This window comes from Lathamus discolor, chromosome 14, assembly GCF_037157495.1.
Source record: "Lathamus discolor isolate bLatDis1 chromosome 14, bLatDis1.hap1, whole genome shotgun sequence".
NCBI lineage: Eukaryota > Metazoa > Chordata > Aves > Psittaciformes > Psittacidae > Lathamus > Lathamus discolor.
Window position 1 is genome coordinate 2,396,539 of NC_088897.1, and position 20,708 is coordinate 2,417,246.

General features: G+C 41.5%; 1 protein-coding gene across 14 annotated transcripts in view; it reads right to left on the reverse strand.

Annotated features, from left to right (window-relative positions):
• BCAS3 (BCAS3 microtubule associated cell migration factor) overlaps positions 1-20,708 on the reverse strand; it is a 364,136-nt gene that overhangs the window by 227,817 nt on the left and 115,611 nt on the right. For all 14 annotated transcript variants that reach the window (XM_065694921.1, XM_065694920.1, XM_065694922.1 and 11 more), the window contains exon 15: positions 15,861-16,125. In XM_065694921.1, the coding sequence (XP_065550993.1) occupies positions 15,861-16,125 (265 nt within the window). The remainder of the gene's footprint in view (positions 1-15,860; positions 16,126-20,708) is intronic.

Sequence of the window (20,708 nt, forward strand, 5' to 3'; positions counted from 1 at the left end):
AAGAAAGTATCAAGAAAGTAACCAACTTCATTCAATGAAGAAGAAGAAGAAAACAAATCATAGGTACTTTAAAAAGGAAGGGGAAAACCTAAAAAAAATCCCAACCACCCTAAATTTAGCTTGTTTCAAAGAGGTCTGTGCTGGATATACGCCCAGTTTAGATACGCTTTCTTACTTTCTGTATCATTCTGTAGTCACAACCTTTCATTCTTCAGTTAGAAAAGGAAACTAGCTACAAATTTCATGGACAGTAAAGAAAGAAATGTGAAGAAACCAAAGAAAGAAGTTAAACAAAAAAGGGGCCAGTCTGTTTATAACAGAATCAAAAGTACTTTAAATAGACAAGCAACTATGAATTAAAAGGTTTAGATCATTAACTTGTTTTTCTGTGTTTCTATAATGCTGTGAAACGCTGGCTTTGTTCTTAATCAAAAGGGAGCCATATTGGGAATTAGGTTCCTAAACAACCGCCGCATTCTACATAGATATTATACAAATCCCAGGCCAAATCCATACAATCTGACTGAAGAGCAGCCACCTTTTTTCAAGGAAGAAAAACAGCACAGAAAAGGGTTTCTCACAGGAAGCTGCCTGAAAGGCTTTAATGGTACTTCAGATGGATTGAAAATAGGAAAAGGAAGGCAGAAAAATCTTAATGAATGTCTCATCATCCTAAAGACACTCAATGCTTCCTTTACCCTTCTTTTAATACTATATAACTGTAAGCTTAGGGGGTTTATTTGTTTTTTCTACAAAGTCCAAAGACCCCTGCATCTCAGAAAACACAATAACAAAAATGATGAAATTACAAAGTGTATTTTGTGTTAAGTATCTGGCCCGAACATTGGTCAATACATTTTAAGAGAAATAGCAAGGCTTTAATGAAGAACAAGCCTATTGAAGTCTGAGAGCAGATTTCATTAATAGCAATTTTCCTGCACCAACTTTGAATAAAAAGAAACAGGAAAGAGGGGAAGGAGGGGAGGGGAGGGGGGGAACCAACAACCCAGCTCAGATTTAAATTTAAACTGAGATGCAATTAATTTTTTTAAGATTAGTTTCAGAATGCTTTCTCAGTTCTTGTGAAAGGACTAGGAATAGTTTTCTGCATTACTGTCTAATTAGTTACTGTTGCATGCAATCAAGGCCTTTCCAAGAGTGTTTCACTCTCCTGTATTCTCCATGAGGCTATGCAGCAGACAGGGACAGTACCTACAGAGGGGGCTCCAAATGGCTGTAATTTGTTTTCCTTTACTTGTTAGGAATATAATTATTAACCATGAACTACTGAACCAAATGACTGTGTTCTAACAGTCCCCTTTCTCAAAGCACATTTAATTACTCAGCGCCCTCTGCCCTCAACATCATGTGGTTCTCCATATGCAAAACCTTCAGTGGATTCAATAGAATATTTGCATGCAGGGAACTGAGGCATGTACAGATCTCCTTCCTACAGAAGGATGAGCTGCTTTCATGCAAGCTGAGGAATCCTAAGGCAGTTCAGGTTGTTCCGAAAACTGCAAGATTAAGTCATCATGGCTTAGGAGGTTTTTATTAATTGTAGCAGCACCACCATGCAAATGTTTAGGCTCACACATAAGAAAACAAAGTACACACAAAAAAAATGACTAACCTATACACAAAGAACTGAAAATGTGTAAAAAGTACGCTGAATGGGACCAAAATCTAAGATGATGATTCTTGAGAAAAAACAAACATTCAGAGGTCAAGACTTTTCTTCTTAAACGCATACTTAATCCGACGTAAACAAACATCAATAAAAACCTAACTAAACCAGAGCTCATCATGTATGCACAGCACCTGACAGCACAACCACAATTCAAAAATTCAGCTATGACAAAGGGAAAAGCTGTAAATACATAATACATAAGCAACCTATATTTTCTGCAGCAACATTTAGCTGCTTAACTGCAAATAAATATAATTAAAAGTGATCTAGTCCAAAACTAAAAGTTGAAATGCTACAAAAAGGAGACAAATTATTTCTGACAGTAAAGCTTTTCTTGAAAATCTGACTACAGTAACATTAAGACAGTGTGTCTGAGTAAAGTTAGAATCTTGCTTAATAGAAGAAATACCAATTCTGCTGCCATTTACACTGAATTATTTTTAGCCATTTTGATAATGGAAATTATCTATACTGTTACAACTTCATTGTATGTTGCCTCAGACCTATCAGAGAAGTACATGCTTGTTTGTACTTGTTAATCCAGCAAATGCCCTCCATGACCAGGGCTGCTCCATTCATAAGCGTTCAGCAAAAAGCTGTATGCTACATTCTGTCCCATTTCACTGGGACAAAATAATGCTACACATTATGTTTAATAAGTCATTTTAAAACCCTTAAGTTTCTGGTGTCCTGTTGTACCCATCCAGAAATTCAACAGTCACCCTCCATTCCTCCAGCCCTTTGAGGCAGGGAACTCTTCCTGTAAGTAAATGGGAGTTGCGTGTGCCTAGGACTGCTGTAACAGGCCAAAAGAGCACAAAGAATGCAGTCAAGCATCAACATTATTCCTACAGCTCAAGCAGTTGTTGATTCACTGTCAAAGCTTAAGCAACAAATAAGCCAAAGTTTAAGTCCACTAGAAATATCAAACATTTCTCACACAGCAGAATCCTGTACCCAAGTTACCTTGCTACATGTGGATGGCATATATTCATTCTTGCAAGGAAACACATATATTAATAAAGAATAAAGCCGTGGAATTACAGCTTCAACAGAGTAGCTTCACTTAGTGATAATTTAAATGCTAACTTGGTTGCACGCTGACACACAGATCACATCCTATTGACTATTCAAGGAATACTTTCTAATACAACTAAGAGAAAATTAAATGTCACCATCACAATTTCATGGCAAACATGCCCTCACAAGAACCAGCCTGAACACTTCCAGCAGAGCATTCCAAACGATGAGTCAGTCTGGTAATTGCCCAGAGCATGAGTTTAACAGCCCTCAGGACTCGGGGCAAGGCAAGTCCTTTTGGTCAAGTATTTGTCTTTCCACAGGATGCCATGAAAGAGATTTCCAGGTGACAGTTCAAGAGCTGTGCACAGAATACATTAAAGGCCGACCAGGCTGAGTTTTGTTTTCCCTGTGTGCATCAGTGAAAAATCCCATTTGCCTGTACAGCTTGGGCCACAGCTGAGGACGCTCCCAAAAGGGAGTGCTTCCATTATCTTCACTCAAATATTACAGACTCGGGATCCAAATTCTTGATCACAACTAAAGCCAAGTCAAAAAACTCCTTCAGATAATCCTCATTCAGCCCTTTAGAGTCCCACTGGAGAAAAATGAAAAGAAAAAATGTCCTATGTCTCAACTTAAGCTGCTGGCAAATCTCTAATTTTACTAAGGGACTTGGAAAAAGCTGAGGATGTCATGGTTCTGGTGGTCTGACAGCAGAAGTTTATTTACAAGTGCAGCATTATATTGGAATAAACGCTGCACACTGAAACAGAAAATGTGATCAGTTAGTTCTGCCTTTGTACCTGTTTAATTAAAGTTTACAAAGAAACCGCCATCATATCACCCACCCAAAATCTGAGCCATGCTTCTCCAGGCATTTTATTCCACATACAGTCCAAGGAAAAATGGATTGAGGATAAAAGTGAAGAAAGAAAACAACAATGGGTTTTGTTGTCAGACGGAGGGAGCGGCTGCCGGGCCTGCCTGGCCGGGGTGTATTCCCAAGCCAGCCATCATTAACAGACTCACTTCCACCGAGAAAAAAAGGGAGGCCTGAAAGCGCCGGACAAAAGAAATCCCAGCAGACAAAGAAAAAACAAATTAAAAGCACCATTATAAAACACAGATGCTACAAGGAAAATAAACTTCACAAGATTTACTGGTTTTTGACAAAACTGGACATCTGTGGAAAAGACATCAGGAGCAGCTCCCAGGTACAGTTGGGCCAGGCTTGTGGCCCCACTGCTTCAGCCTCACCTCCATCCTCCTAACCACAGCCCATGGCTGGTGACCAGCTACACCACCTCCTGCTCCAAACTATGCCAGAGTCCCTCTTCACTGCCCACTTACTTGCACCATCATAACTCTGACTTATGGACAGCTACAGCTTTTATTTACAATTATTTTATTTACAATCGTTAAACCTATAAAATACTCTTAAGGCTTAAATGTGACGTTTAAACATTTGATCAAAACATGCCTTTCTAAGTTTTTGAAGCATAATTTTGGGTATGAAAGGAAAGCTACACCAACGGGAAAATGAGCCAGACTCATGAGCTCGTAACACTGTCTAAAAAGCATTCAATCAAGTGAAAGCAATTAATACAGTAAACTTGTCCTCTTCTGATCAACTAAGAGCCTTGATGAATTCAGGCCAGATTTCAAATTGGTCAGCATTTGAACAGAGTACTTCAGGGCACTACTGTCAGAGATCATCTTTGAGGAGAGAGAAGAAAAAATATCCTGATCTTTGCAACTCCTAATGACATAATTCTACATCAAAACGCAGCACAGCAAATACATTCCGGCCAGCCCTAAGGAGCTCATCTGTGAACACAGCACAATGCAGCCAGTGTTGCACAAAGAGACTCTACTGGATCCTGGAAGAATTATGGGGGTGCATCCCCACGGATCGCTCCAATCTTACTTTGCCCTTCTCTTTACTCCATGCATAGCACCACGTTAATGTGACCAAATCGCTCCTCTCCTGTTTTAAATGTAGCTCTAATATATTGGTACCACTCCATCAGATGGAATTCAGTAACCCACAACCAAGCTTAAAACCAAACCTAAACCCTAACATCTCTGGGATGCAAACACCAACCTACCACCAAATGGAAATTAAATCACTTTAGCCAGTAAATTTCCCTGGCAGTTTCAGTTGTGCATGGCACATCTCACAGTTCAAGAGTTGTGGGATCCTCTTTTGCATAGAGAAATTCCACCCTACTAGTGAGCAAAGCAAACAGGACTTGGACCAGATAAATCTTCTGGTAGGAAAGTAATGATCATAAGGATTTTAGTTTCTAGATACACTTTACATGAAAAATTAAAGTGGTATCGAGCACCTCTCAGCCTCATGATAAAATGATTCTATGTTGTTTTTTTCCCCATTTTTCTTCCATTACTCCAATATGAAAAGCTTAGTAATGCAGCATCATTAAAATTCAAACCCCACTTGATTAGCTTTTATATCTTACAGTCTTTAACAGACTACATTTCAAAGAGCACCACGTAGTCTACTGACATTAACACTACATATAAACATCTATAATTTGGTAAATAAATACGCACTAACTCCAGGCTATGCAGTCATGTAGAGGCTGAGTTACACGAAAAGGAACTATGTTTGGCCATTATTTCTGTTTAGTGTAGCACTGAAGATTCCTCAGCTAAACATTCACTAATCATATAATGCAAGGGAAATAAAATCCTTTCTAACTGGCAGACAGAAAATAGCAGGAAAAACAGAAGTGTCATGGATGTGATGGTTTATTTTGCTTTGCTTTTATTCAATACAAAAAGTTTCCCGGATGAGAATGGAAAGCTTCCCAGCTTCAGTTCCAAGACTTTCACCCTTGTTTCTGACCTTTTCTCAGACATGTTCCAGTATAATCTGTAATCTACTACAGTCGGAAGAGGAAACAGCAGTGCCCTGGTGAGAAACGCTGCCTTGTGACCTGAGCAGAGAACCCTGCGGAAGCAATGCTGGCTCGCAGAAGTCATTTGGAAGAGCTTGACAGACAAACTCAATAGTGTCCCAAGAAACATACTCAACACCACAAGCGCTAATTACTGCCGAAAGCGGGCTTTTTCTTTTATGTTTTATCAGTCAAACATGTTTTATCTTTCCTTGTGAAATGTTACATACTTTCCTAGAAAAAGTCAGGAAACTAATTATTTTAGTTAATGATCGCTTCCAAATTAAAGTTACATTGCAATTTCCTTCAATTGTATCCTATCAAATTTAGATTCACTTCACACCCTAACCAGCAATATTTCCAATACAATCAGACCCACTGAAGGAAGAATATTATGTATTAGCTACTGGATGCATATGCACATGATCTAGCTACTTAGACCAAATTTTTCTCTCAGCTAAACTGGTACAAGTCCAAAACCTAGCACTAACTTGATCCCACTGAAATGGATGGGAGAAAATAATGCAGCCAGTTGTTTTCATGTTTAAAACCGCTCAATATTGAACTTTTGAAAAACAGCTGCACTAAATCTCATGACTGTCCTAAGAAAGCAGAACTTTCTCTCTATTTGTATCCAGGCAAGGCACATGACAGTGACAGGCAAGCTCCTCAGTCAGAATACTCTGCTGAGACATGCAAGCGCCAGTCCAAGTGTCTCAGCCACTGTTGAGACAGAGTCCTCTGCCCTCTCACCCAAGCTTCTTGAACTCCAGCTCTTCCAACTGCTTGACAGCATCATCCACTCAAAATCTGAACATCGCTTCTTAATATTCCTTTCCTCTTTCTGAAGTTTTTCTTAATTCTATTATCTTTGGTTTCAAAAACTTTGTCCCCAGTAATAAAGCATCCCACTGATAACCTGAGAATCTCCTCTTGTCCTTGGCAAAGGTCAGAAGATGGAAGGAACTGCCCGTTACCTCTACCTGGCCTAAGATGGATGACAAGGTAACAATTCAAACCTCATGCTCTAACTGGGATTTGAACCTGTCACTTACTTATACAATTAGTGATGTACAGCTGGCCATTTCACCTACCTCTGTGTGTATTTCTTCTTTTTCTGCATGGAAAAGAAATTACATTGACAGTCCAGAGGAATCAAAAAGGAGAGGAAGCCACTTCTGCCAGAACAGCAGCAGTGTCCTGGGCCCCATCGCACCTCTCAGCAGCAGCTGTGAGGACATCCATAGTGTTAACTGCCTCATGTAAAACACATCTCCTTGAAAATCTGGTACAAATGTCTGCTTCTTTCCTTACTGTTTCCCCTCCTCATTTTTACCAGTTTGCTATGATAAAGTTCCTCAAAGAGCTGCACAACAAAGTGCCTTGAAGCACCTCCTTGGAAAACAACCCCCCCTCTTCACACACAAACACACACATACAAGTCTGGCATAATAATCATCTTTCAGGACTTATTTAACTAAAAATATTGCTGGTGCAAAGCTCAAGTCCATTTATGGGCAAAATTCGAACTAACAACAACAACAAGACGTGTTTGCCAGCTGTTGGCTCCAGGCTTTGCACAGCCATAAAGCAGGCAACAGCAGTAACACTTCAGCTGGTCTGCTCCAGATGGCGGGTACCAGCAGAATCAGCCAAACTGGCCTTTCTGCTCTCAGGCCATCTCCAGCAAACGCCAGCCACAGGCAGGGGGGTGCAGGCATTGCTGTCCTATTTGGACCTGTTCTTGTACTTCCAGCTCTTCACAGATTAAAGGACTGCAAGATTAGTTTCTTGTAAATACTATAGGTATAACCATGGAGTATTTTGCAAACAGATGAGAAGGTGCACTGCCCACCCTCCCCAACACATGGCCATAAGCTCTGGACCAAATGTTGTGGCTGTAGCTACCAAAGGACTGGACTTGAGTTTGCAGACTCTTCAAGGAAAGAACTGTGTGAGCTCAGACTTAACAGGCCACTAATAAGGTTATCGTACAGGCAGCTTCTAGGCAATGTGCAGAGGCTGTTACTCCAATTTCTTGCACATGGGAATTTTACTAACACTGTCTGCTGGTGAATGATGAAACGCTTGAGAAAACAAGTATTCACTACTACTGCTCCTTGTCATGCCCATCAATCATAATTCGTATCAACACAGCCCTGAGTTCAAAGCTTTCTTTCAGGGATGACTATGAGATACTTCAGCATTGTGAACCCACTTCTCTTCCAGCGATACAGAAGAAAATGATCTTTAGAAACTTAATTTTTTGGGGCCAACACAGTCAGAAAAACCAGTCAGCTCGTGTTAAGAAACTGCAAAATGACTGGTCTGGGAATTTCTAAAGGACACCTCTACAGCTGTGTTGGGCGAGGAGATAGGGAAAGTTTAATACCAGCCCTTTATCCAAAGGTCTTAGCTTATTAGAATGTAGTATTGACAATAAACTACATCTTAAAATATTTGTGGCTTCACCCCCACCTTTTTACCTACGCCTTATTTTCCCTTGCTCTAGCTGCAAAAATTAGCACAAGGATTTTAGCATCTGAATTCAATCTGGGTTGAATACACAGTATTTATCCCAAGCTATGTGAAAAAAAAAAGTGCCTCAAGAACCGTTGCATATGAGAACCTGATAATAATATCCATGGGTAATTATAATATATGGGTTGTCTGAAACACCCATAGAATGGGAACTCAAGTAAAGCATAGCAATCTCTCTCCCTCTTCCACCCACCACACACCCTAAGCAGCCCTGCTCTTTTACCCATGACCGTTAAGGATGTTTTCTGGCTCTGTGACAGCATCGTGACTCAGGTCATGAGAAGTGTCAAAGATGCATTTCCTTGAGATGGGAAAAAGCAACTGATTTTAACAGCCCACAAAGACTAAGCAAAAAGAATAAGCCCAATCAGCATATTTAAGGGTAAAGATAAACCTTTTAAAAGATACAAGTATATCTTATTTCCAATCTTTATGCTTACGTTTCTTTCCATAAAGTGTTTACATTTTTTCAGACTTCCAAAAATGCGGTTGATTTAAACGCCTGACTTAATAATAATAAACTGAAACAAACAAACAAGGGCAGCACCCATTTACTGCATAATCAATCACCAATCATCTACACAGGCAATCTGATTCAGGCACCGGGGATCAGCCCTGGATTCCCTTTCAGCAATGGCTGTGCCCCAGACTACCCACTGACAGGGGAAGCAGAAGGTGTTTGGGCTTAAACTCAGAAGGTTCATCAGATAAAAGGATTGTTCCCACCAGGTTTTGTCCCATTCCTTTCCCTTGCTGGTTACTGACACAGAGCTTCACATGCTTTCACCTTCCTTCATGCCAAACCTTACTTGTCATACAACACCCTCAATGCTTAAACCTCCTCCTTCAGCTGATACCGTCTCTTGAAAAACTCTAGATTCTACTTTCTCACCTTGTGACCAAACATATTACAGGCTTGTATCAGGTGAGCAAAGCTACTTCTTGTCATTTCACTGATCACATCTCCCTCAGGCCACTTACATTTCTTGACCTACCAACAAATTTGTGGACCACGCTGTCTCCCCTCCACTAGACCTCTCTTCTCCTGACATAATCCCAGCCTTTCCACTCTCGTGCTCTGGAAACGAGCACTGTCAGGAAACCTTTCCTGCATCACTCCTTCAGTGACCCGCTCTTTTCTGCTGGTTTATTTCAAAGCTCAGTCTTAGTGACTGCCTTTATAATGATCACACACATTTATTTCTCCTGAAAACACCATTCAGCTCTATACATGTGTACCTAGTCCTCTGCACAGACACACAAAGCATACTGAGAAGCTGTAAAGCAACTGAGCACGTTCCTTCTTGTGCATCACTATTACCACTATTTATCAATTTCTAATTGCCAGCTCCATGACCCTATCAAAACCGATGCATAAACTGCAGGGTATCTACTTTCTCATGATGTATGAGAAGAAAATACACTGACTTGACTTCTACATTCCTGGTGAGATTTGGAGATGGAAAAACATCCTCTTATTTTAAGTTGAGAGGAAGTAATGGATGGAACAACTGAAACAACAAAATCCCAAAATGTCATCTTATTAAGCTATTTTCAGAGAAACACTTAAAAATGCAGTTACCACTTCTCCTTGGGCTCCCTCCGTACACGCCCCTGGCGCATCAACACTTGACCCTACATAAAATTCTCTTCAGTTTGATGTTACCAGGACTGAAATCATCCATCTTGACAGGAAAACTTCAGTGGGACACTCACATCTGCGGTAATCCAACCCCTCTCCACCTTCCACCCTGCTTTCACCTCGCGATCCATCTCTGACATCGCGGTCTCCTGTGCACTACCTATTACTTCCCCTCCGCCTGCCTACCCACAATCTTTCTGAACCAGTTTGCCTTGACCGCTGCCATAGCATTTGTTGTGCTCAATCGCTCAGTCATAGTTTTTTACACTTCATATCTCAGGAACCGCAATTCCCCTCTGGTATCGGCCTCCTCCAATGTTCAATTTATCTGGAATGCTTGCGACTCCTTTTCCAAATATAAAGGCACACAGACGTTTGCCCCCGTCTCAGATCTACGCTGTTTACAAAAGCTCCACTTCTAGAACACTTTATGTACAGACACGAACTTCCCCTGTGACAGAATTTATCAGTCTACTTCCCTACTTATCTGAAGGGAATGGATCTTTTCCTTCCACTTCAGAAACTATCCAAAATATACCACCCACTTCTTCCACTCCACTGATTCTCCAGCCATTAAGAAAAAAAATGAAAAAAAGAGGAAAATAAAGGAAAAAAAGGGTGTGTGTTTGGGGGGGGGGGAGGAGAGGGGAAGGGGGGACGGTGGGACACAGCTAAACCCACAGCTCATTTCCAAGCAGTAAGCTCTGCCCAGTTCCCAAACTGGTGCTTTCGAGCTGTTGGTACCTCTCACGTGTAACCATGTAACTCCCTTCAGGTAAATTATTGTTTACTTCCCCCTGACTGGCATAAAATCGTGAAGAGAAACTTCAGATGAGAGTGTGAGATCAAGAGAAACCGCTGCGTGTTTCAGGCAGCCGGTTGCAGAGGGGTTACCTCACGACCGTGAGGTAAATTCTCCCTCCATTCACCGGAAGGACGGTCCGCTCTCCTTACCCCTCTTAGCCAAGGGTTTTACCTCGCGATAAAACGACCAGGAGCACCCTCGCGAGTCCGGGAGGAGCCGCGGGTGTGAGGGAAGCGTTCTCGCAGCTGGAATACCCGCACTTAGAGGCGCCCTGGCAGCAGCCCCAGCCCCAGCCCCAGCCGCGGCCCCTGCCTCGCTCCGCTCAGAGGCGCGGCACGGCGGGGGGAGGGCGCCCCCTGCAGGCCGCTGCCGTTCACCACCGCTCAGGGCTGAGGGCGCTGGGGTGGAAAAAGGGAGTTTTGGTCAAATTTATACACGCAGGAGAAGGGGGAATGGGGATGACGGGGAAATAGGTTTAAATAAGACGTGATGCTGTGGGACAGCAATACGGTTAAACGCAGCGGGCATTAAAAAGAAATAATAGCCTGTTCTGCAGCTCGCTGTATTATTTCTATACATCCATAAAAACTCCTTTCTGCCGGGAGAGGCTACAGTTAACCCAGGGGAAAAGTAAAGCTTCGCAGAGAGTTTTTAACCAAGTGGCTTGGTGTTTACAGCGCCAGCTCTCGAGTTAAGCTTTGGGAGGGAGCTGCCCTCCGGTGCTTTACGTTCTTATGCAGTTAATTTTCTTTGAAACTCTTTTTGTCCGCCTCTCTCCAAATAGGTGGTTTCTGAAGCGAGCGTTACTTAAAGGAAACCAATCTGTTTTTCAGGAAGGGCTGATGATGTCAGTCCTTTCCACTCTGCTTTCCCATAAGAATTCTTCTAGTAAAAGGAGTTTCACTCTGGGAAATAGTGAAAACTAACGGGAAAATATTCAAAGCATCTCGGGCTGCGTGTTTATCAAACTTCTCGGTTTACACTTGGGTTTCAATCGTGTTGTGAACGTAACAAGCGAGGGGAAAGTGAGAGAAGCCCTTCTGGGGTTTTAGGGCTAAAAAAGAATTTGCCATGAAAAAATGCGCGATCCTAAAATATTCCTAAAGAGCTAAACACACGTCTGTACGCAACACACACAGAACATGTTTTTTCATAGTTCTAAATTTATGTGCTCCATTTCAGCATAGGTATTAAATCTGAAACAGAACCACTGCGTACTGTGAACAGGAAAACTACAGCCAAATAAATACTTCAACCCCAATGAAATGACAAGAGAAATTCAGAGTATCGTATTATTATTGACTGGTTTTAGGAGGTGTGGATGTGTAGCTATAGGTCCAATGTGTGCTTATTTACTCTATTATTGTTCTGACACTGGAAATCTCTGCAGTCAGCAACAGAAGGAGCCTCCGAGCAGAGCCAGAGAGACTCTAACTTATGGGTGGTTCAAGAACTAATGATGGTAACAGTGTACATTTTCATTTGCAGAATAAAAATAATAAGAGTTATATAGAGCTTTCAATCTTCCAAGAAAAGCATTCAATTTTTACAGCCAAACGCTCCTTGCTATTCACATATAGGTCCTGATGATAACGTTGGATATGTCTGTATTATCAAAGGCATAGTTCTAACTACTCACCCATTAACCCACCCTGCCTACCTGTGAGACAAGTAAGTACCACAAACCCCATTTTAGACAAGTGAAAAGGTCACATCAGGCCATATACTACCCTAATGTTTAGCCCCACAACCAACTGATGTTGTAATAGTCTTATAATAGTAAAAGCCCATAAAAGGATCCCAACCTAATTCTGATATTACTGACAACACACTCTGGCAATCCAACGGAATGACAAAAACACAATGTCGCTGGATTAACAGGCACAGCAGCCCAAACAAAATCTATGCTAGCTATAAAAGGTGCAAAGGAACTATCTCTTTAGGATCCTCTATTTAACAGTTTACTTCATTCTGCTAAAAAGAACAAAGCCGAACTATGATTCATTTGGAAATGAAATCATCCCCACCCCTAGTAAAGTATTACATCGTGTGGGTAAACAGTTCCTAGGGTACTCTGAACAAAAGGTAAATAGATTGCCCTGCTACTATATACATAGCAAACAGTTTAATTTTGAAATGAGAGTTAAAAAACATGCGAGAAAAATATCACAGAGCCTGAACTCTGAAAATATTTACAAGAACAAAAGCTAATCACAAGCTAACATCAATAGGCTACAATTGCTCATCAAAAAAGAAGATAACAAGCAAGGGCTCTGCTCACAGAAGTCCGGTCTCTTGGCCTCAGGTTGGAGCAATGCTATTGTAATGAGAAAGAAATATTTGCAGAAGGATTAACAGCAGTTTTTCTTTCATAGTTTTAGGGTTTATTGAAACTTTTCCGGATTGCAAAGCACAGAAGAGGAAAACCGTGATGACACCAGAATACTCTCCAGAGATAAAACCAGGTTATCACAGTCTGCTCTGAAGATCGGTCACTTGATCAACAATTTGTCCCAGTGCAACGGTGCTCTCCAGGACATGATTTTTGGGTTTATTTCCATTATAATCAACTGCACGTAGAGGGACGACTGAGGAAAGTTACTCTTCTCAAAGTACAGAATTCAAGTAATTCTACACACTGGGAACACAGAGATTATTCTTCCTGATACACAACAGAAGGCTGAGAGACAAAATCAGCTGCATAAAACTGACCAAGGGTCACAGAGCAAGCTAAAAGTAAGGCAAAGAATCGAACCCAGAACTGCTCTGTTGTGAGTGCTAGCCTATGCTCCTGTCACCAGACCACCATAACTCCTCCAAATGACAATAATTTAACTTTCTAATATGATAAGGAGCTGTTACAATCTGAGTAAACCTATCTTAGCTCACTAATCAGAATAATCACCGCTCCCTGGCTAATCCAGCTGCCACACACGTACACAAAACCCCTCCACTGAAAGTCACTGCGAACTTCAGGGATTTTCTTCCCAAGTTGATGATAAATGGCTTTTTGTAAGAGGCAGACGCTATAGTTCAATATCCTGCCTGCCTCCAGCCGGGTAACCTGAAAGAGTACTGAAAGTAAAAAGCAGCAATAATAGTCCTAAAAGCATTACAATATTTTACCAAATGGATTATTTAAAACCAAACTATTGTTTGGGTTGTTTTCCAAAGATTTTAAGGCAACTCCGCTAATTCCTCCATTTAATCTCCTCAAATTGCTCATAGGAAATTTTCATGCGAAGGTTTGCAAATTACCAACACAGTCTTCGCATGCATCCAACTTCAAGCTCTTCTACACTGTGAGAAAGTGATGAGCACAACCTGTGTGAAGTTCTTCAGAAACTGAAATTACTTTTCAGCCTTCTAATGGAGCTAATGACTTAAACAGAACTCATTTTCATGCAGTGACGACTGCACAAAGATCGGGGTGGGGGGGAACAAATCAGATTTATTTATTATATCTCAAGACAGGCGTTTGAAAACTGAAACTGTAGAACTCTTGGGACACTCCCACAAATGCTTCTCCCTTTCTCTCAGTAACTCATCCATGCATGCCTTTCTCCTACCTACAAAATCTGTCCATCACTGAGAATGCCAGAGCAAATGAAACTGCTGTTTCTTCTTGGGTTGGAAAAAAGTGTCAAATCTATTCAGAACTTCAAACGTACCTAAGAGCACTGGAAAGCCAACAACTCACTGCAATTTCCCTTGACAGAAACCAGAATTGGTTAGATGAAAGCTACACAAATTGATAGTTCCTTTCCTTCCCCATACGTGATGTCAGCAGTTAGAAGAGATTGGATGTGCCACAGTAAACCTTTACAGCACTTCCCAGCCTGTTTCAAGCCTTAGATGCTAAGCTGCTGCACAACGATGTGACAGAAGAAAGTAAAATGGTAGATACTCAAATATCTCTGAGGAGGAGGAAACTATAGATAGCATTTTGGGTGCCTTCCAGTGGCTCCAGGCAGAAGAGCATGGCTCCAGAACAGCACTGCAGGAAACTACATTTAGAAAAGTCCAAAGAAAGAAGAAAATAGGCTTCTTCTGGGACCAGTCTGGTTCCCTTAATAATCAACAAGTCATAGAAATGTTCCTTTGATTCAGAAATCCAACAAAGGTTCTCTCTATGGCAGTTGACTCTCTGTCTTTGTTGTCGACTATGACAGCACATAGTTGGGCTTTCACAAGCACTTCTAATCCTACTCATAATTAGGGAAGAGGAACTGTTCTTGGCCATTTTTAATACTCTCTGACTGGAAAAGGATGGCTCTCCGTACCAAACTGCTATTTAAACTTCCACTTCAATGGAAGCTGTGACTTACTCTTAATAGAAAGGAGGGTCAAGGATGCAGCAAATCCCGAATCCAAACAATGCAGCTTCTAGTACAGACCTCATGAAAGGGAAGGGCAAAAGGAACGGCAAAGATGAAACCGATGAAGCTGGGACAATGATGATATTTGAACGTTATTTAGAGGCTCTCCTTCCTGCCCTTTGAGTTTCTTCAAAGCATATCCATCCCAGCGGTAGGATGTACAGGTTTGTCAGATCACTTCTCACATTGCTCACACACGCACACAAAAGCGGACCAAAATCTAAGCCATCAACTTCACATTGCCTAGTTTCCACATTTCTCCTCAAACAGTATTTATTGTGGATATCCAAATGGACTTCATGATCATCAAAACTGATGAGCAATGAGAACTTCAGATAACTGCTTTTGAATATAGACCAGATTAACGATCATGTGCTAGATGGAAACAAAACTTGAAACCCAAAGACCTTAAAACTTTCAGTTTAGAGTGGAAATTATTAACACAGCTGTGATAGCAGAGTTTACTTCAGTTGCAAAACCAGAGCTATCTTTCTGAAGTATTTATACCTTGGCTCCGCGTACATTACTTATCTTTTGCACAATACCTGCAGCATCTTCTTTAATGGAACTCATTTTCTTAGTGGCACAAACTACACGAGCAGATAGAACGAACCAAATAAATTCTTGCAATCTCTGGTAAAATCAACTGTTAGCAAACACTACTGAAACCTGAAGCTGGAAGGCCATGAAGATCTTTAGGCCAGCATCTCCAAAGGTATTTAGGAACCAAATCTTTTTGAGTCAGGCAGCTACACAGCAGGTACTGGAACACCTTAGAGGACATGGGTTCTAATGACTCAAGGAAATAAGTTTCTTGACCAGATAAGGGGAAGAAAAAGAGAGAAAAAAAGAGATTTACCATGGAGCGGTGAACCAGAGGGGCTACTTGACAGGCCTGGAACAGGGCTACAGCGTCCTCCTTGCTTAGATGTCAGCTCTTGCTCGATCTCTTCCAGCCCTGCACTCTTCTGGAATCGGCTCATGCGATTTACCACCCGGGGTGACATGTGTGTTCGCACACAGGGCTGGCCGCCGTAAGGATTGATAGGAAAAACATGGGAAGTGCCCCGAAGTGTGCTGACCACAACCCAGCGGCAGTCATGGCTGAAGGAGATATCCTGTACCTAGAAAACAGGGGAGTGAAATGGGAAGGCAGTCACCAATGTACATGTATCTAACGAAGGAAACAGGCAATCATGCTTTACACAAACACAAATCTTAATTGGAAATACGAATAAAAACCTCTAAGTTTAGGCAACAAGTTGAATTTCTCCATATATACCGATGAACTTAGTACATATTCAGCACGTGGTTTAAGCTGCACTATAATACCCAGTTCCAAATTGCGTGTACTTTGCAAAATACTCTGGGATTTTTCTTTTCAACAGGCCTCAACTCCTGGAAACAAACCCTGCTGCAAAGCACCGCAGAAGCCACGATTTCCAACTAGAATTTAGCTCTAAAAAGAGTTGGGAAATTGTTTCAATTACATCTTTTGTTATTTGCTCCTTTCAGTTTTGGCAATTACCCATAAAGGGAAAAGGGAAGGATGAGGAGAAGAGAGAGATCTCACCACTAGCCCTGATTTTGACAAATACTGGCACTCAAAACTGTACTTTTAGTCAACAGAAATACCACGTCCTATGCAACTTAAACCAAAAATTGATGGCCACTACTTCCAGGAGCTGTCTGTAACGGTCTCTGATCTTGCTACTGTCACTGTAACCCTCAGGGGAACTACCATTCACCCAGGTATCCCCAGACCTGGGCTCTTCTTTGGATTTAGACATTCGTCAAGAAAAAAAATTAACAACTCTGGCCATCTCTCTCTATAAACCCACTCCATTGTACACATAATATTTATTAATCAGCTATTAAAGTCCCAGCCAAGACCCCGGCTGGATTTCTTCTTACACATACAGGTGCTTATCCACCACTTGAGAAACACAAGTCTTCTTTTAGCTTAAAATGGCCAGTCTTGAAGCAAATATAAAACTACAGCTAAACAGTTTCTACTGCAGTTAGTCACTGCATAGATCCCAGATACAAAGTCCAGAAGGATTTAATTCTCTTTTAAGTGTGCTTTACACAACGCTTTGATGGAAAGCAAATTCTTGTTCCTGAAGGAATGCTTTAAAAGAGAGATTAAAGTTTGTTTCCAACCCTGTACTGGCAGACAACTCAAGAAAACAAGCAGTCTGGGTTCAACTATTTATCAGAGGAAAAAAATCCCAAACCAATTCTCCTAAAAATGTTTTTAAAGGTAAAAGCTGACTAACAAGAACCACGTACGCAAGTGGGATTTACCACGGCAAACAAACATATAGACGAAGGATTAGCTTTCATTATATTATTAAACAGCATAAACTAAATAAAATTCTTTCAGATTTCACTGAAGGCAGCTTTACAATACACCAGGTACTCAAACTGGAGCAACCACTGATAACATCTTGACAAATATTCCAGAAATGCACTCTAGCTATTCCAGACAAAAGCAGCAAGTATGCATCAAAGTGCGAGTTTCCAACTGAGCCCTGAAGCCTTTGAGATAAAACAAGGATTTAAGTCTTGTGACTTGTGACAAGATATTCGGCTGACAGACTGTCACGACACAAAATGCTTCACCGACATTACATAGATAAACTACAAAACAGCGCTACACACCTGCTCTTTTCAACTGGGGTGACATAGCCAAATGATCTGCTAATGATACCGCCAAGCAACCTCCCCAAAACCTGACAGCTTTGGCACTTTCAGTGATTCTGGCATTACTGACATCAAGTCGCAGCACTTAGAGCTCCTAGTTTGCCTACAAAGTGTTTCACCTTAATAGATTGCTCAAAAAGGATTAGAGACCCCACAGGGATTAACAAGAGCCAAAAAAAGAAACCCCAAAGCGTGGAGTCAGAGAAGAACTATGGCACCAAGAGAATTTCACTTGCTGTTTAAAGAGGTGATTTCTCCCGGTCAAAATCAAACCTAAGAACTGAATGCAAATCGCCAGTCTCAGTTACAACACAAAGAGCCCCAGTATAATAAAACCATTAAGGCTGTTGGATTACAACTCCAATGCCATCCAAGGCCCTGTTTTCTACTTTCTAGAAACGCCAAGAAAGGCTGTGCTTGTCGTGACATGTGGCCCTCTGGACACATCACTCTTCCCAAATATTTTGTATTTATTTTAGATCCAGCTTTAAATTCCCTTCCCGATTTCTAAAAGCATCTATCTGTCTCAGCCTCCAGAAGACAGCTTTTCTCCTCCTTCCTCTCTGCTGTTCTGCTCACTCAGTCTGTAACTCCAACCCAGTTTGATCTGTCTTGCTCAGCTGGTTCATGCTCCTTGCACAAGGGCAGCTCTAGAAGGGAGTTTACAAAGCTCCCTGTGAACTGACCAATTCGGGCTGTATTTGAAGGACAGGCTCAGGCTGCCTGTGCCTCTTCAATCTCTTCCTCCTGCCCTTTCAGCTGATTTCACAGCCAAACTCTTCAAATCGCTGCTTTCACTCACGTCTACCACATACCCTCTCTTACCTTATGTTATTTGGTAGAGAACTTTTAGGGGATGTTTCTATGAGATGACAGAGGAAAAAAGCCCCCTATCTCACTAGTGCCTAACAGAAATGTGCGTGTTTCTCCATGAACACTCGGTTGTCAGTACGCATCCTTACGATTTTAGGTTGTTTTAAAAAACACATACAACAGCCCTGGCACAGGATGACACAAGCCAAGAAACCGGGAAACAATCATGACAGGATGTTTTTTCCCAGTGTAAACATGACACAGAAAAGAGTATTCCTGATCTTCAGGAAGAAAGCTTGGAACAACGTAATCCAAACCGCTCTCTTTAAAATACCGATCACGAACACTCGCTGCAGTTAGAGTGGGTGTCATGGTCATGACTACCGAAAATATGGCTGAAACCACAAAGAACAAACAGATTTTTAAGACTCAGTAATAACAAGAAAAAAAGTGTTGACAGATGAGTGCGAAATGAATTAGGATTTATAAGAATACAGTTGGGAAACCGTACTCAGCAGCGACAGAACATGTGGAAACCACTGTGACACGTGCAGTGATTCCACCTATCTCCTACCAGTCTCAAAAATGGCCTTGTCTTAGAACCATAGAATTCTATGACATTTCTATATGGATTGGGAGGGACCTTAAGATCATCCAGTTCCAACCCCCTGCCACGTGCAGGGACACTTCCTCCCAGGTCGCTCAAAGCCCCGTTCCAACCTGGCCTTGAACACTGGTCTTTCCCAGATGAGCAATGAGCAGCAGAACCACAGAACCACAGAAGAGTCCAAGGAGGTAATTCAGAGAATATTCCCAATTTCATACAAGGGCATGAATCAAACCAGCACAAACCCATCTGTGCAACGCAAAGGAGTCTGCAACATGCCAGTAGCCCTGGAAGAAAGCTGTGAACCAGGCTGAAAAGAGGATGCTTGGCACAGCAGTCTGGAAATGACTTCAAAAAATCAGCTGTGTGTGTCCACGAAAAATAATAGATATCAATTAATCACATCAGCCTTGCTGTTCTCCACCACGCTGTTACTGTACATTACACAGAGTTCTTGACTGCGGATTGTATAAACAAACTGCACAGTGGCCCATTAGTGGTTTTCAAGTTTATGCTAAGCGTTGCAATTTACCGCTGTCCTTTCGGTTAATGTACTATTATTTCATGTATTTATAATATATTTCTGGAGTTGTTGTTAATTATGATGTAATGTTTAGATACCAAAGATCAATCAAGACCCCATAGTGTTTACAGATGTATGTTAATAAACTACAAAGTACAGTAGATCTCTCACGATGCAAAGTTTATTCTATAGCTCAAGGTCAACAGCAGATTTAATACTCACGTCTGTATTTCAAAATTTTATCTATTCTCTTCTGCCTGGGCCAGTAAAAGGAATTATAGACCTGAGATTTTGTTTAACTTGGGAACCCTTACGATAATTTCAACTGCAATACTGAATACTTTTGTGGGAGCATCAGTGCTTTCTCCGATCTCCATTCTCATTTCATCCCCCTAGTCTGTGAGCAGTTCTGTTTCTTCAGGCTACATTTCTCATATCCAAAAGTCTCAGTGAAATCCCTGGATACTCAAAAGTCCTCATCAGAAAGCACCAAAGGCTTTTCTGGCCCAAAGGAACGCACTTACGACCACCACAGAACAGCACACATCCTCCAGTTTGCCCATGTCTAAACCAGGCATTCTGTGACTCCCATCATACAGGAGGTTTGTCTGTATTTTATAGACTATTCAGCTTCCTTTGCAAATCCAAATCTTACCTGTCAAACCCAAAAGGGCTTCTGGCTGCCCAGACATGATGTACCTCTTACGTTACTGCCTGCTACGGACTCTTCTCTGTACTAATGATGAGTTTGTCGGGAAAAAAAACCCCAGGACCCTCACAAAACTCTCAATCCTATTTTCAGAGTCATGGACCAGATGACTGCTTTCCTAACAGAGACAATACAACAATGTTCCAGGTATTCTGGGAGGCTTTAGCACGACTTGGAAAGAAATCATCCAGTACTTCGATGGAAAGGAAATAACAGTCTGAGGAAGGTTTTCTTTACAGGTGCTAAGAAAGAAGTCTTTAAACACACTTGTATTACACAATGAGACCTCCACCATGCAGCTTCCTTCAGCTTTGCCATTTCTCTCACCTTCACCATTTGTTTCTTCCAA